The following is a 16,682-nucleotide window of genomic DNA, read 5'->3' on the forward strand; positions in this document are numbered from 1 at the left end:
GTGCTTCACTTTAACATCATGCTTATGTGCTTTGCTTGACAGGGTCCTAGCTGAGCAAAGCTTTTACCATTTTCTGCTCTGTCCCTTCATAAACTTCTTTCCACATAAACCTTATTTCCTCCCAAACATCAATGCTCACAGCTATTGAGCAATCCCAGGGTTTGAAAGGGATCTGGGAGATAGCCTTGAGCTGAGGACATCAGGCCCCAACACCTCCGAACTTTCAGGGATACAAAACCCAGCCCTAGAACGTGCAGCTACAGCAAGTCTTACATTTTTGGAAAGCAAAGCAGCTTCTTAAAAATCACCCCAAAGGCAGTAACTGTCCCTGGAAGCATTCCAAGCAATACTTGGGCTTTCCCTTACCTACACAATACTCCACGTTTTTGTGTTAATTCAGGACAAGAAGGGGCCGTTCTAGTCTTTTATTTGTAATGCTAACACTCCCTGGGGCTGGCAGTGGGATTCTCCTGGCACGCATGGAACTAAGAGTGGGGGTGAGAATCTGTATTTTGGGTGGAGTGGGTAGAAAGAGATCTCGGGTTTCTTCTAGATGCTCCCTCAAGCAGGAGCACTGGCTGAGGCTCTTGGATAAGGAGCTGGTGCCTTGCAATGCACAGAACCTTATCCTTGGCCTGGACTCCAGCATTCCTGAGGGCTTTAGAAAACATTCCCTACTAAATCCAGTGTTGTCCTGGCTTCTAGAGTTACCTACATCATGCGAGGATGGAGCCCAAGCGAACAGAGAGATGTGTGTGGATGTGGGGCCCGAGGCTAGGAGAAGTGCTGACACCTGCTACTCCCACTGAAGTGGAGGAGAGAAAATTACAAGAGGTGAGCGCATCAAAGGATCAAGACGCTGGTGGGACTCCGCACCTGTCCTAAGCTTCATGGATCAGTCAGTTTCTTTGAAGTAAGAAAAACCCTTAGTGCCTTCTACCTGAGACTCTCAAAGAACTTTACAGACAGCAAGGAATGTAGCACCCCTGGCATACATGTAATTGTTATTGTTCCCATTTAGCAGATGGGGAAACAGAGGCACAGAGTGCCTAAGTGACTTGCTCAAGGTCACACAGCAAGTCTGGGAACAGAACTCTGGCCCCCTGCCTCCCAGTCCTGTGCTTTCACTACTAGGCCCCGCTGCCTCCCTCCCTGTGTAAAACTACCCAAGCGTCCCTGTAAGAGGCTTTTCTCAATGCTCTAGACACTTTGCTGCTGGGGGCAGGAGTCATAATCACTTTGGGAAGCAGCATGGAGCGTTTGCCTACTGTACACTGAAAGGAAAGAAGCTATTCCTTACTTCCACCCCCTCTCCTCTTCCTCTACCCTACATCCCAGACTCTCAACCCCATCCCCCTGCCACTTACTCCAGCCCCAGACTGTCACAGAGGATATCAGTGACAACCACCCATCACAAACAACTTTCACTGGGAAAACTGTGAAAGTTCAAGGGTGAAGGCAGTGGGCCTTGGAGTTCTTTAAAAGCCCAGACATTTGTCAGAGAAAGCAGCTGCCATTCCCTTTGAGCTGTAACATCTTCTCATACCACCTAGCCTGCTGGCAGATTGTGGAGAATCATGAGAGCTTCCCTCCTGGGACGACAGGCCGGTGATAAATAAAAACAGTCAGAGGGTTACAAAGAGAACAAGAAGCCCTGTACAATCATCTCACTACACGCCTGGATAATTAAGAGCCAATGTACAAAGCACATCTCAGCAAACACCAAGACAAAAATAGAGGAACACTCGTAATGGTGCTTAGCCGCTTTGTGCCACCATCACAGGGGAAGAAAATGCACCCACAGACATGGCCTAGGAAAGAGATAAATATAGGTGAGGGTCTCCATAATCACTGCTGAATAATTATCAAACGTCAGATCTCTGGATTTGAAAGAAGAAGCTGCCTCCATTGCCTGCATTAGGAGACAGTTGCAGACTTAAGCTTCACAAGTGGTCTAGCCACTATCCTCAGCCGGCACAAACTGGTGTTACTCTCCTGAAGTCAAAGGAGTTGATTTACACCAGCTGAAGATCTGGCCCATGATTTGAACAGTCACAGAAATAAAACAGTCAGAGGACTTTTCTCTAGACAACGCCACACATCAACAATGCCCACGGCATTCTAGATTATGTCCAATAATTTTGGGACAGTACAAACTGATTGGGCCATCAAATCCATCTCTCTGCCAGGGCAGGACTGCTCCTGATGGTGTGTTCTATATGACCCTGTGCAAACTGTAACAAATTCTAGGTGAAGGTAAGAGCAGAGTCCCATTGTTTCGCCTCCTGGGTGGTAAACCCCAGCTTTGTGGGTATATACATCCATAAAGGGAAGAGTATTGTTGAGTATTGAGAACAGTAATAGACTCCAGTGCAGCAGAACAAGAGACATCCCCTGCTGTCCTCATTCACACTCAGCCAGGCAGCACAGACCCACTCCATTGCCGCTCTCACTATGATCACAGGAAAAGCCAGCAGTTGTGAAAGCAGCTGCTAGGGCAGGGGGAAGGGGACTTTGATAAAAGGTATGCACTCAGAATCAAAAGATACCAGTGTCTGACTTCACAAGGGAGGACGGAGAGAGAGGGAAATGTAATCCTCATTCTCCTCTAGGGATTAAAGGGCTTGGAAAACCCTTTGAGATATGAAGGCAAGGCAGGGAAATGAGGGGAAGCGCTGAAGTGAGATCAAAAGGGATATGTGGCACGTTAAACAGGGCCATCCACATTCCCCACTGTTAGAACCAGGCGGACATTCCACTCAGGCTTATGGGACTGTGTTGCGTCTAGCCAGCTGTGATGCTTTGCTACTCCCAGTCAGGTCTCCTTGCAGGCTGGTAACAACACCCGATGCCATGGAGCACACAGAAAGAGAAACAGGGTCATCTTGGCTTGAAAACCTGTTAATCTGTTGTTTTGAGGGCCCCGGGCTCCCCCTATTTTTCTAGCCATGTGGGCTCACACCTCGAAGTCTCCACTGAAACCTCATGCCTAACTGTGCCACTGAGGCCTTGGTCCTTCTCCCATTGGAATAAATCGGAAAACTCCCACTGACTTCAATGGGGAAGGATTAAGCTTGATATAAAACAACACCCGCCCCCGTGCAGTAACAAACACTGAAGCGATGCTCTAGTGCAGAGACAGCGCTTTGCTCCTGGAGGTGCTCTCTGGCAGTCTCCAGCTCCCACGGGTGCCTCTGAAGCACTGGTGCACATGCTTTCCACAAACACCCCTTTTCCCGGAGAGCATAAGGGCTGTCTGTGGTAAGCCATACTGGATAGCAGAAAAATGTCCCATGTACTCATCCCTCCCTTTCTTTTGTGCATGCAACACAGGCCCTCTGGAACGGGCCTGGGAAGGAGGGTTGCACTTTCACACCAGCAAAAGCAGAGCTGTCCTTAGCTGAGAAGAGGAGGGGGATGGAGGCACAGCCACAGAGGGACAGCCTCCATTTAAGCTAGCTGGCTCATGGGCCATTCTGCCTCATCTTCCTCTCTCTCTGGGGGCAGCATAGGAGCAGCTGGTCCCCATCTTTCCAATAACTGCTGTTTAACGGCAGTGGCTGCTGTAATAGCCTTCCTGGTATGGCTCTGATGTTGGGTATCTGAGCCTGCACTGCAGCCTGAAACCCCACCTTCTGGTATGACCTGGAGCGGCACAGGACCTATGCCAGGGAGACAAAACGTGCTTCCACCTGGAGGTGCTAAAGCGCATCCGCTCTAGGGTGAGACAGTCCCTGCCCCCCAACATCTCTGTGCCTTTGAGGGGGAGAGTCACAGTAGACTCCTCCCTCCCTGGGCCTTGGTGTCAGTAAATGCAGGCAGTGGGCTTAGGATTCAGAGATGCTCCCTGATGTGGGAAAGGTGCAGCAGTGCATGCAGTTTCACACAAGTCAGGTACGGCCTTATGAACACTTAGTCTCATGTTGCTCCCGCACAGCCCAGCCAGAGCTGGCTCTGCCTCCTGGATTACATAAAGCCATGTGCTTCCAGATCTCCTGTCCCTCGATAGTAAACAGCTCTTCATGCTGGTCCCTCTGTGATATCGCCTTGTGCTAGTAACTTTGCCTGGGGTTCCCAAGCTGCTTGGCAGCGCCAGCAGTGAATCTACAGCCTCCGCTGTGCCGAGGGATATTCATTACAGGCTTTCAAACAGCTGGAAGCATTCTCGTCTCTGAGTAACAGAGATGTCACTTTCCTCCTTAAGGGTCAAGGCCTCAATTCAGCAAGATATTTGAACACATGCCTAAGTGAAAGGACGAGTCCCACTGAAGTCAATGAGAGATGCTTAAAGTTAGGCATGTGCTTAAGTACCTTGCTGAATTGGGGCACAAAGGCTGCAGTCCTTACTTGGGCAGCAAGTCAACGAGAGAGTAAAGAATTGAGAACTGCAGGATCTGGCCCCTAAAAAAATACCAGCCCTTTGTCTCTCATTCAGTCTCAGCTAAACCTACCCTGTTCTCCTAGACAGTGACATGGCTGAACTCGCTGGCCAGGATTCCTTCGAATCAGGGCAGAAAAAGGGAGAAAAACACATAGACCAGAGGGCTTGGACCAGGACAGCTGCCTTCAGTACTAAAGTAGCATCATTTCCTTGGCCTCTGGGAAAATCCCTCACTGCAGCATCACCTCCCCTGGCTCCCACCTCATTTTTTTTTTGGTGGTGGCCCATTCCTGCTAGCTGCTGAGTGAGATGATGAAAGGGCCTTTACGAACACCCTTACTCATCACCCTTTGGAAAGTTTCTTGGTGTGAGTCAGGGCTTCCTACTCTCTGAGAAGTTTTAGGTTTCCCCTTCGCCCTGCCATCCTCATCATTTCTCCATTGGACGAGGTCCCATGTTTAGCCCTTTTGATTTTGCACAATGACCGTCTCAATGCATAAGAACGACCCCCACCCCACCAAGCTTCCTGCTGAAATAAGTGTTACAGCTACTGCTGGGTCTCAAGAGCTGGGGGTAGGGTGACCAGAAGCAAGTGTGAAAAAATCAGGATGGGGGTGGGGAGTAACAGGAGCCTATATAAGAAAAAGACCCAAAAATTGGGACTGTCCCTATAAAATCGGGACATCTGGTCACCCTAGCTGGGGGAGCAAGTATCAGTGCTGGTCAGGACCCAGCACTGCAATAGCAGGGGACGCTGCAGGTCAGGACTGAAGTGTATAGGCACCTGCGTGGGAAATTTGTGGCTTTCTGTCATCTTCTCTGTAATTAAGAAATGAGTTCTGGTTTCCCTTCTTCCCAACTAACTAAAGATCCTGCCCTCCTCTCAGTCAGGTCAACTCGCCCTCTGCTGGACAATGCCTACATACGTTTCCAATATTCCTTTTTGTACGAGACATCACTAGAACTCCCAGAGCATTCCAGATGTGGCCTCACTGATTCCTTATACAGGGGCTAGATTAGAAGGTCCCCTCAGCTGGGTTTGCTGGCTTCCTGGACCCTCCTTCTGCTCTGTGTTTTATAGCCTATGAGAATATATTCTCTATTCAGGTTCTTCCATTCCCTCCAACCTAATCACAGTGGAGAGAAACATACATCTACCCTCTCTGCTCCTAGTCATGCTGAACCTCACAGTATTGTATCGATTGACCTCTGTCTTTATACCCTCCCTCTCCCTTAGTTTGGCACAATCAGGAGATTTCAACCCCCCACTGCAGGTTCTTTCTTCCAGCCTATTAGTATGAGAAGCAGATGAACTAGCGCTCTATTACTGATCCATGCACATTCCCCACTAGTCACTTCCTTCCCTCCCGAACTGCTTCCACCCACCAACCTTGAGCCTCCTTTGGCTGTCCTGGCCAATACTTATTCTTGATTTTATGCCAGTAGTTGCTGACCTTGTAGATTCATCCTACAGGCCTGAAGACCGGGTAAGCCTTGCCTGCTCCTCCCCTAGTCTTGCCAACTGGGTTTTTGGTACTTCCTTAAAAAAGAAAAAAAAAGAAACCCACAGCTCCAGCCCCCAAAAGTTGCTTGTCTTGATTTTCCTCTGGTGACTGCGCCTGCTCTGGACCAGATTTACTTGTTCTAAGTAAAGAAGAATGTGTCATTTCCACGACTGACCTATTACTAATTACACCATCACTGGGTTATGTGGCTCACGCCACAAAAACATGCCAAGCTCATTTAGCAGATTCCCATTTTAAGGGATGACGATGGTGGGGGAGGGAGGGGGGAGAATTGCTTGATTAAACCATTTGGTAAACTAGGTCATTCGAGGCTGGGCATATTTTAAGCCGCTCTATTTAATTTCACCCTTTCCTCCTCTCACTCTAGTGCTGTGGAGCTAAGACATTGCAAAATCCATTTTTGAAAAAGGCACTTGCAAGAGGGGAATTTAGTGATCATCTCAGTGGGGAGAAGTGAAACAGAAGCAGGGGCTATTTGGTTGGTTGGAGGTGGGCTGAAGCAGTGTCACTTTCTTAATATTGTCTCTTTGAACACCAGCTAGTCCCACTAAACAAGCATTACTCCTGGTTTCTAGATGGGAGCCCAAGCAAGTCATAGGGGGAAACCCAGCTGACACCACCTCCTAATGTCAGTCTCATCCTTCCCTCTCCCCTTGCAGTCAACAGCAGAACCTCACCTGCCATGCTCTGCAGCGAAATATCTCATTTCTTCCTTTGCCACCCCCCGCGTCCCCTGGAGGGACAGGCCAAATGCCCCGCAAAAAGCTTCCTGAAATTGCAAAGGTTGAAAATTCCTGGTATTTCCCCCCATCCAAAAATGCTCCCTGGATCCCTCGATCCTCATGCTTGCAAGATGCCAGCTGTCTAACACCCTTACATTGCCTGCACATCAGCAGCTCTGCAAAGACAGCCTCTTACCGCATGGGTCAGGCTCAACAAACAGCACCCCCGGCACCCAAAGGAAAGGAGCTGGCCAACAAACCTCGCATGTCCCTGCTCTCCTTCATCCTCCGCACCCTGATTTTCAGCTTCATCTGCCCCTCATGCATGTCCATCCAGAACTGGTCCTCGGAGGGCGCAATCATAACATCTAGAGGCATCCAGGCAGCTGGGCTGCAGTCTCACAGAGGCACTGCTTGCCTTTGCAAAACAACAGCTGCCAGGCGGAAAAAAAAAAAAAAAAAAAAGCCCGAACTCCCCCCCCAAAATCCAGCGTCCAGCAGGAGTTAAAATAAAAGGGGGGGGGGGAGAAATGAGGAAGAGAGAGACCCTAACACCCTTTTTCCAGCACTACAGCTTCTTTTCTCTCCTCTCTCTCCCTGCGTGTGTGTCCGCAACTCCAGCTCCCCCAAGCCTGAATGAGCTCAGCACATGAGCAACAACCCTGCTGATCATAGCTAAGGGGTCAGGCATGCAACCGCATTCCTTACTCAGCACACAGACACGCAGTTTAACTCACAGGCTACACCACTGACACATGCTTCCCTCAGCTGCTTAAAGGGGCAACATCCCATTTTTTCCCATTGACCTTGCTTGCTCTCTGAAATAATTGCTCCCTGAAAGCCTGCAGAGGACGGCCAGCTCCCTGAAGGCAAGAGGAGCTGCAGCAAACAGACCTTTGTTCCACCTGAAGTGAGCGTGATTTACTTTGGCGAGTTAATAGTTGTACAGTGAGTTGAAGGTAGAAAGCTCTGTACTGTCTATCTAATGCAATTATCCAGGGTCCATCACCATGGTACCTAAGCACCAACACACTTACTAAGCATAGTGATTTTATGATTCCGGATGGAGCACAGCAAACCCTTCCCCATCACCCGGTGTTTTCAGGGGTAGATACAACGAGGAGACTGGCTTGTTTCTTTTTAACTCGTTGATGTTCTTTTTCACTGAGGCCTGAGAGCAGAAGGTTTAGCTTGAGAAAAGGAACTGGAGGGATGGGAGGAATAATCTGGCAGAGACGTAGGCTGCAGGTGAGGGTTGCTGGGACGCCCATCAATAATGAGAAGGGAAGAATGGTCCAGCAGTTAGTGCACTTGCCTAGGATTTGGGAAACCTGGGTCTGAGTCCAAGTTCTGCCATGGACTGCCTGTGTGACCTTGGGGAAGTCACTTAGTCTCTCTGTGTCTCAGCTCCCCATCTGCAAAATGGGGATAACAGCACAACCCTACTTCACAGGGGCGTTATGAGGATAAATCCAGTAAAGATTGGGAGGTGCTCAAATACTGCAGTGAGGTGGGCCATATAAGTACCGTAGAAAGAGCATGGAGAAGGGGTTGATCTGGGATTTGTGGCTACACTGGATTTAAGTGGCGAGTCAGGACACCCTGACTGATTTTGCAGAGGAAGGACAGGAGGTGGGGCTGGAGTTTGAGGATTTGGTGGATCTGAGTCCAGTTCAGTGTTACTGCACCCCTAACCTCAGCACTTGGTGTAACTGCTTACCACTAAACACAGAGTTCTACCTGCTTCCTCTGTCAGAAAGCCCTAAGTGTCAGCGAAATCAGCAGGAACAGAGTCTAAATGATTCTGTGGGCAGTGTTGTTGTAGCTGTACTGGTCCCAGGATACAAGAGACACCGCTGATGAGGGAACATCTTTTATTGGCGTTAATGAATGGCCTCTTAAAACATGTGTTAACTGCTTATGCTCAACACTCTGCTCCACCTTGTATGGAGCTGGGACACCGAGTATGTTTCCCAGACCCGAAGAAGAGCTCTGTGGAGCTCAAAAGCCAAATATACACTATAACGTACATTGGTATAACCACATTGCTCCAGGCTGTGGATTTTTCACACCCCTGTATGATACAGTTATAGCAACCTAATCCCCGCTGTAGACAGTGTGATGTTGATGGGAGAAGCCCTCCTGTTGCCAGAGCTACTGCCTCTCACACAGGTGGATTAAGTACACCAACGGGAGCTCTCCCAGTGGCCCTAATAGCACCTTCAGAGGAGTGCTCCAGCAGCACGCATTTTATGTATAGACCTGCTCTGAATGACTTGCCCAGGGTCACATAGTTCTGTGGTGGGGCAAGGACTTGAACCCACTCTCCCAAGCCCTGAGTCAATGCTCTAACCATGAGGCCATCTTTACTCTCTCTCCCAAGTGCTTCTTGGTCTCTATACTGAGTGGTGACGCAGGCCATCCCCACAAAGGCATCAATGTGGCCCTGTAACAGCGGTAGATTTTGTGACACGGTCACTCGTTCATTAAGATCTGGATTGAAACCTCAGAACTCACACAGGCCAAACACTCATGAGAAGACAACTTCCAATAACGCCCAATCTGCAGGGGAGTCAAACCTGCAGGCTAGATGCAAATGGCTCCAAATCCCATCTGCATTCTTCTAAGCCATTGCCTCTTCTCTGTTTGAGGCATTCCTTTGTACGTACACCCTCGTGTATACTGGAGGAGACGCACACATTGCCCATGCTTCTTTTCAGGTGTAAGATACAGTGAAAAGTTACATACGTGAATGGTCTGTTCTCATTCACAATGTGGCTTGATTCATGAATTATGACCTCATGAGCAGACCCTCTTCCCCTTTTGCGAGAGACGCATTCGTTCTCCTTCCCTGGCTTCCACAAACCCTTGGAACTCTTTAAAACATCTCATCATAGTTCCTTAAAAGGTTACTTGTTCTGAATTCTTCCCAAACCTCCAGAAAATTGCTCAGGATTAGACTAGGCAGATGGGACACATTGTATCTTTAAACTCTGAAGATTTATAGGCTGAGAAACGCAAGGCTGGGTTATACATGGGCGAGTCAATGTTTTTCCTTAGAAGTGACATCACGTGAGATGAGGTCACCAGCACTAAATGAACCTCCCTTTTCCCCCATTCCACCCACCAGCTTATGGAGCCAGTGTTTTAATGAGGCTTGTTATTGTGAGTTTTATTATTGTCAGATGTGGGTCAGAGCCCGAGGTTGCATAACATTCAAAGCACATTCAAACCAGGTTGGAAAAAAGGATCAGTGTTCAACCAAAAGCAACGCTTGGGAACCTGGGAAGTTGTTCCCACAACCCAGGGTCTCTTCCCAACAAGCACGACATTGACTAGCAGAGAGGATGGGGACAACAAATGCCTTTGCACTTCATAGTGGTCCTGTTTATGCTACACTTGACAAGATGATGGAGGAAGCATAAAACATGCTTCCATCATGTAGTGTAGATTCTCCTGTCTACCCAGGCGGGCAGATGAATCATGGGGAAATTTCATAGTCCTGTCTACACTGCATGGTCCCATCTATGCTGCAACCATGTTGGAGGACAACTCTGCTACAACCAGTTCCTCCAACTCAGTTGCATTTGCAGTATGGATGGGAGTGAAATTACATCCAGATGACAGCACTGGAAACCCCATTTCCCATGAGATCTAATTATGGACTCCAAGCAGGAATTGTGTGTGAAATCCTATGGTCTGTCCTATGCTACGTGATAATAATTGTCCCTGTGGGCCTTGAAATCTATGAATATATTGTCTTCCTTTGCTAGCCTCTAGTAACAGGAGGGACTAACTCCCTCATGGCTGAGAGATCCTAAAGCTAAGTTATTTTGGAGCTGCAGGTTCCTTCAGGAAGGGTTTGGACTTGTTTTTTGGCTCTGCCCATCACGGCTGGGGCATCTCTGGCTGAGATCTGTAATGCAGGATGCTTTAGCAGAACCCTTCTTATGAAAGGTTGGCCTATGCTCTGCATCCCCGCCCACCCTCCTAAAAGACAAATGCGCTCACAGGCAACAGAACCCATCTTCACGGGAAGCAGTAATTAATCCAATTCCAACTGCAAATTTCTCCCTGGAAATAACATCTCTAGCCCACCCTCCTCAGAGTAGCTCTACACTGCAGCTGGGAGGTGTGGGTAGATAGATACACACTACCTCAAGCAGAGCTAGTGTGCTAAACATAGCAGTATAAATGGGATAAGATGGGCGGTGGCTGGGGCATCTGCCTACCCCAGCCGGGAAGCATGCTTTCAGCGGCAGTGTTGACATTCCTTTAGAGTTGCCTCTCCCCTGCTCTGCTCCTGAACCTCCACCCCTTTCCTTCACCAGGTGCTGTTTGGGGGCTAATGTGGGGGAGGAAGAGAAATTTCCTCAGTGCCAGAGACATCCTTTCTCATATTTACCATTCCTTTTAGATCATTCTGCATAGACATGAGAGATGAAAAGAATCCCTCACCCTGCTGAAGGCTCTCTCTTGAGGTGGCCACTGCAGGACTGGCCCCTCTGGTGTATGCCTCAGTGGGTGGTTCCATCTAGTTTTTAGTGGCTCTAGGGATAGGACTTCCTACATACAAGCCTCTCCTGTTTGTTAACTACATAATGGCAAGGGCAGGAATGCAGCGTTGGGACAAGGGGGCTCTTCAAGAAGAGAAGGGGGAAAGATAAAATCAACCATCATCAAAGGAGGTAACACATTAAAATGATGATCAGAGAGAAAGCATGGTCTTGTAAGTAAGCCACTGGGACGCAGAAGATCCAGGTTCAAGTCCTACCTCTGCCCCAAACTTCTTGTGTGACCTCGGGTAAGACTCTCTGTGTCTCAGTTCCCCCATCTGTAAAATGGGAACAGTGCTTCCTTCTTATCTCTCTTGTCTATTTAGACTGTAGGTTCCTTGCAGTAGGAACTCTCCCCCCCTTGGTGTGTGCCCACTGCCCAGGGGTGGCTCCATGCACCAGCACGCCAAGGGTGTGCCTGGGGTGGCAAGCCGCAGGGGGCACCCTGCCGGTTGCTGTGAGGGGGGCAGGCAGGCTGCCTTTGGTAGCTTGCCTGCAGGAGGTCCACCGGTCCCGTAGTTTTGGCAGCAATTCAGCAGCGGGTATGCCGAGCTATGGAACCGGAGGACCTCCCGCAGGCATGTCCCCAAAAGCAGCCTGCCTGCGGCGGCAAAATACCTAGAGCCGCCCTGAGTCTGGGAGGGAGGAGAAGCCGAGTGGCGGGCACTTGGGGAAGGCGGTGGAGTGGAGGTGAGCTGAAACGGGGAGTGGTTCCTCTACCCCCTGTTATTTCCTACGCCCCACCACCCTAGCTCACCTCCGCTTCACCTGCTCCCCTGAATGCGCCGCTGCTCTGCTTCTCCGCCCTCCCTTGCCTGAGAGGGAGTGGGGAGAAGCGGAGCAGCGGCGCAGACAAGGGATCAGGCAGAGCGGAGGGGAGCTAGGATGGGAGGTCGTGGGGGCCCCCAGGAAGCAATGGGGAGGGAAATGCTGCAAACCTGGGGGAGGAGGTGGGGCTGGGGATTTGGGGAAGGGGTTCAGAAAAGGTAGAGTTGGGGAGGGGCCGGGGGCTTGAAAAAAAAAGGGGGGGGGAATGGCCAAAACATTTTTTGCTTGGCGCGGCAAAAATACTAGAGCTGGCCCTGCTGCTGCCTATCCCAGCTGGGTCACCTAGGTACTCCTGCAGCATATAATCATCATAAATGCTAATGAGGGTCAGAGTCATCCTGGCTGTAACTCGACTGAAGTCAGCAGCATTATACTTGGGAGGAAACTGGCATGAAGCGTCTGCCACACTGAGGAGCAAGCACTTACATACACATGCAAGGATTAGCGATAACCCGGCTGGTTAGTGGCCAGCTTTTCCCTCCCCCTTCCATCACAGAGCACTTATAATCATGGCAATTTCAAAACCTTTCACATGGGCCTCAGGAAAAGGGGATGATAGGGGAAGGGAGGGGGCACTAGGTTGCTCAAAAGGAAGGAAATCATAACTGGGCACAGGTTCCTGTCTGCCAGGCTCATTTACTGGGAAAAGTTTCCTTCCCCCACTTCAGCTTTCCAGAAATGAGATATGAAATGACATGGTTTTGCAACTCTTGGCAACTTGTTCTCCTAGTCCCATCCTCTTCCCCCACCCACCCTTGTTTCCCCTTCTTCGTCCAATTGTTAAACATGCAGCTGGGGGTGGGGGGGTAGCTCCAAGAAGTAATTATAGAATCAGGAAAACAAGTCCTCTGACGACAGTGTTACTAAACAGGGATGTTTAGAACACAGGCCAGGAATACAATCAGCTCATACATATGTGACCTGGCTTAACCCATCCCAGAAATGCAGCCGCTGCTTCCCCTGGGAAGAAAACAGGCAAAGATATCCATAAGTTCAAATGCAAGGGTAGGGTGTGATGGGAAGGGGTGAGAGCTTACCAGGATGCTACACCTCAGCCTGGAGAAACCACTCCCTCCTAGCACACAGAAGGGGATTTGGATATTATGCGCCAGTCCCCACTCACTTTGCTTTGACAACAAGCGACCACCGCTGGATTTAGGTATCTACCAGAGCAGTGGTTGTGGAGTAGCACAAGGTAGAATCCTTCATGAACACTAGCCTAGAAAGGTTCCATTTCCTAACAGCCTGGGCTCACCCAGCAGGCACAGCATTCAGTGCCACAGCATCTTTGGCCTGGCCCAATCTAAGCAGTTTTACAGGGTTTTGCTGCAGTAAAGAAAGCAGCTCCTCTGTTCTTTTGAAACAGAGAACAGCCATGTGACAGAGTTAGTCAATCAATGGGGCCACAACCGGAAAAAAAGTAGTGCCCACAGTTAGGATTCTAAGCCCATATTTAGACACAAACTAGTGATTTGATTCTTTTTCTTTTAAGTGCCAGCTCCCAGCATCTCCTACTGTGTTCAGCTGTTCTCAGTCCCTCTGAAAAATCAGGTGCTTGGGGAAAAGCAAGAGGAAAAACATACATCAGACAGTTACCACTCCACCGAACATAGGCATTGTCACAGGACATTTTCCTGCAATATCCTGAATGAACTTTATTGAATTAGGTTAATACCTTTGGGATCCATTGCATTAAAAAGACAATTGTATATTTGTTATTGGGGTACTATGTATTTCCATAGGAAGGGTAAACTACTGAGGTGGACAGGTACATATATACTGGTTCAGACTAGACTCTCCAGTGACCAGCGACAAAGAACGGGTTTTTGGAGAAATAGTCTAGTTTTAAGCAAGCTCAGGGCCTTCCTCCTGATTCAGCAAGTGGACAGGACCCTCAAGCCACAGAGGACCCCAGCTTTAGGATAGGATTGGAAGGACTGGGCCTCTAGAGGCCACATAAGAATGAGTGCTTGCTTTGAGCTTGAAGATGTGATGAACTTATAACCACAAGGAATCCCCTTGGGTGGGGATCTGAAGGACTGTTCCTGCCAGAATCCATGTTAAGGTTGGGGTGAATTCTGCTGAGCTTATTAGCATGAATGTAGGTTCTTTTATTGTTTTTAAATGAGGTTTAGCTGTAATGTTTTTTCACCTTAAGAATAAATTAGGTTTGCTTAGGAAATGCTGTGTGGAATCTTGAGTGTAGCAATTACACCTTTAACTGACACCGAACAGACACCAACCAGTGTCCTGGGCAGCCTGTTTGTCCTGGGAAATACTGTGAAGGGAGGGAACTGGCAGCCTGGAAATACCCCCGTCAGAAGGGAGAGAGCTGCGGGTCTTCACCTGGAAACAGTGGGTGGTGAAGCCTGACTGTACATGCCCTTGCTGGACCACTGAGGAAAATATTGGTGCAATTGCCCTGGCCAGTGACATTCCACATCTAGACACCCATGCAGCCATAAGGGGGTCTAAAACTGGCACCCTAAGGTGGGAGTTAGATGTTCTATTAAGATGCCTGATTGAAAGCTAAACTTCTTGCAGTATTGAGTGGTATATTCTTGCTCTCTTTTTATAGGCAGCTGAAGAGCAGGGTCCTAAGGCTGATGTGAGCAAATTAGTTGGGCTAGAAGTCTCCCAGTAATTATCCATTAAAAGACTTGCACAGACGTACACATATGAGGGGGAGGCACATTTCTGAACAGGTTCAAAGGCACTAGTTCGACTTGAAAGGGGGCTGCATGGGTGAAAGAGGGCAGAATTTGGCCCAGTAACTGTAAATGACTTGGACAGAAAACATACTCTACAGTAATTGCACTGTGGCGTATTAAATCATCAGGACTAGGCTTAACGTGTGGTCATGTATTTTCAGGTCCCTATATTAAGTGCAGACCCTATTCGTAACAGAGCAGAAAGGGCCACTGCCCTGATTTAGCAGCATTTATGATAGTAGCATTCTCCCACTGCTGGAGAAAGGAAATACAGTCCCTGTTGTGATTCCTGAAGGAGCAGGAATATCTGTTGTGATTCCTGAAGGAGCACAACAGTAGCTAGTCACACAAGGACATTTCAGCAGAGGATATAAAGATATTTACAGAAGCTACCCTGGAACTAGGTGACCTCTCAATCCACTTAGCACAGTGCTGGCAGGTTTCCATTCAGCCAAACTGCTCACACTTCCCCCTTCAAGGCGGATGAGATGATAATAAATATTGGGCAAAGTTATTCCGTGTCCAGAGCATTTCATTAAATAAACCAGCAGAGCCCTGTGGGCTCCTGACAACTCCTAATGTTGTCTTTTCGCTGGCAGCTCCCTAGCGTTGCATCTACCGAGCCTTGGATAGGATACGTCCCGCTTCTCCCAGACAACACCACGTTCTATGACCTCCTGCAACAGCAATGGGAACAACCAAAAGAGCTCAGAGAAAACTCTTGTGAGCTCAGGACAGAAAGTATTCCCTGCAGTAGACTCTCAGCTGTGGAACTCCCTGCCACTAGATATCAGGCAGTGAGTCTCCACACCAACATGCCTTCCAGAGCAGTCCTTCACTCACCCACCAGACAATCTGCAAATATAACTCAGTAACATGTTTAAAAATTTGATGAAAATCTGATATTTTGAGAAAGTTTTGGGAAAAAAAATCTCCCTGCCTCTTTTCTTTGACCAACAACCTTGGCCGGAACGTTTCTAGTTTCTCTGCAATTTCTTACTTGGCAAAAATACAAATTGGAAAATCTTTTTCTTACAAAGTCCGTCCCCACTTATTTTTGACCAGTCCCTTCTGCAATGAAAAACACAGGATGACCTCACTCCAAGTGGAGAGAGCAACGATAAGAGCAGGGAGCATAGCCCTCAGGGAGAACTGTACTTGTCTAAATACACCTCACTACTCCTTGGAACAGGTGCCTGCCAAGGGCCAGGCTCACCACTGCCTTGGCACCTGGGGTGTGATTTCCATCAGTGCAGAAGGGGCGTAGAATACTACTAAGTCAGAACATAACGTGTGGCATTCCACTTCGCACTGGTGGAGGTATGCTCATTTACACCAGCTAAGGATCTGGCCCAGCGTGCTTAAATGGACAGCTTGGTAAAAGGGGGGTGCTCACCGAGTGGTCTGAACAATTTCTTTATTCTCCTCGAGGACGGACTGTACAGTCTCCTCCCTACAGAAAATAACACTATGGCTCTGTCCTGGAGCATCATTGCCAAGCTACGGTGTGAGGCGGAGCGAACCAGGCTGAGAAAAGATGCCATGGAATTAATATGGAGTTTGTAGGCTTTGGGTCACTGGCCTTAGTTCCATCTTCAGAGAGCAGATGAGGAGTCACGGTCAGCCCGTCCCTATTATTATTTAACATCTGCATGTGAAGTAATTGATCAGCTCTTTGGGGCCAGAATCATCTTTTCGTTCTATGTCTAGCGCAGTGGGGTCCTGGTCCATTCCTGGGTCTCCTTGGCTCTACAAAAATAATAATAATAATAGGAACCCATGGTCCCCAACAGAGACAATACTGAAGGGTTTCCAAGAACCTTGCAGACCATATCTACAGAAGTGTCACGCACCACTGGGATGCAGCTGGCGTGGAATACTGCAGCCAAGCAATTTCAGCAGCCAAACAGCACTACAATAGTTTAGAACAAGAAATATTGGGGGGAGAGGCGGGAGAA

The 16,682-nt window shown here is 48.7% G+C and overlaps 1 protein-coding gene across 2 annotated transcripts in view; it reads right to left on the bottom strand.

Annotated features, from left to right (window-relative positions):
• The window catches only part of DUSP8 (dual specificity phosphatase 8), an 86,377-nt gene that overhangs the window by 14,577 nt on the left and 55,118 nt on the right, over positions 1 to 16,682 (bottom strand). Inside the window, exon 1 of one of the 2 annotated variants that reach the window (XM_032770759.2) lies at positions 6,890 to 7,018. The exons of the other annotated variant lie outside the window; for it this stretch is intronic. Coding sequence (XP_032626650.1) covers positions 6,890 to 7,007 — 118 coding nt within the window. The 5' untranslated portion in view covers positions 7,008 to 7,018. Of the gene's footprint in view, positions 1 to 6,889; positions 7,019 to 16,682 lie in introns of those variants that run through there. 2 annotated transcript variants of the gene reach the window in all.

This window comes from Chelonoidis abingdonii, chromosome 4, assembly GCF_003597395.2.
Source record: "Chelonoidis abingdonii isolate Lonesome George chromosome 4, CheloAbing_2.0, whole genome shotgun sequence".
Classification (NCBI taxonomy): domain Eukaryota; kingdom Metazoa; phylum Chordata; order Testudines; family Testudinidae; genus Chelonoidis; species Chelonoidis abingdonii.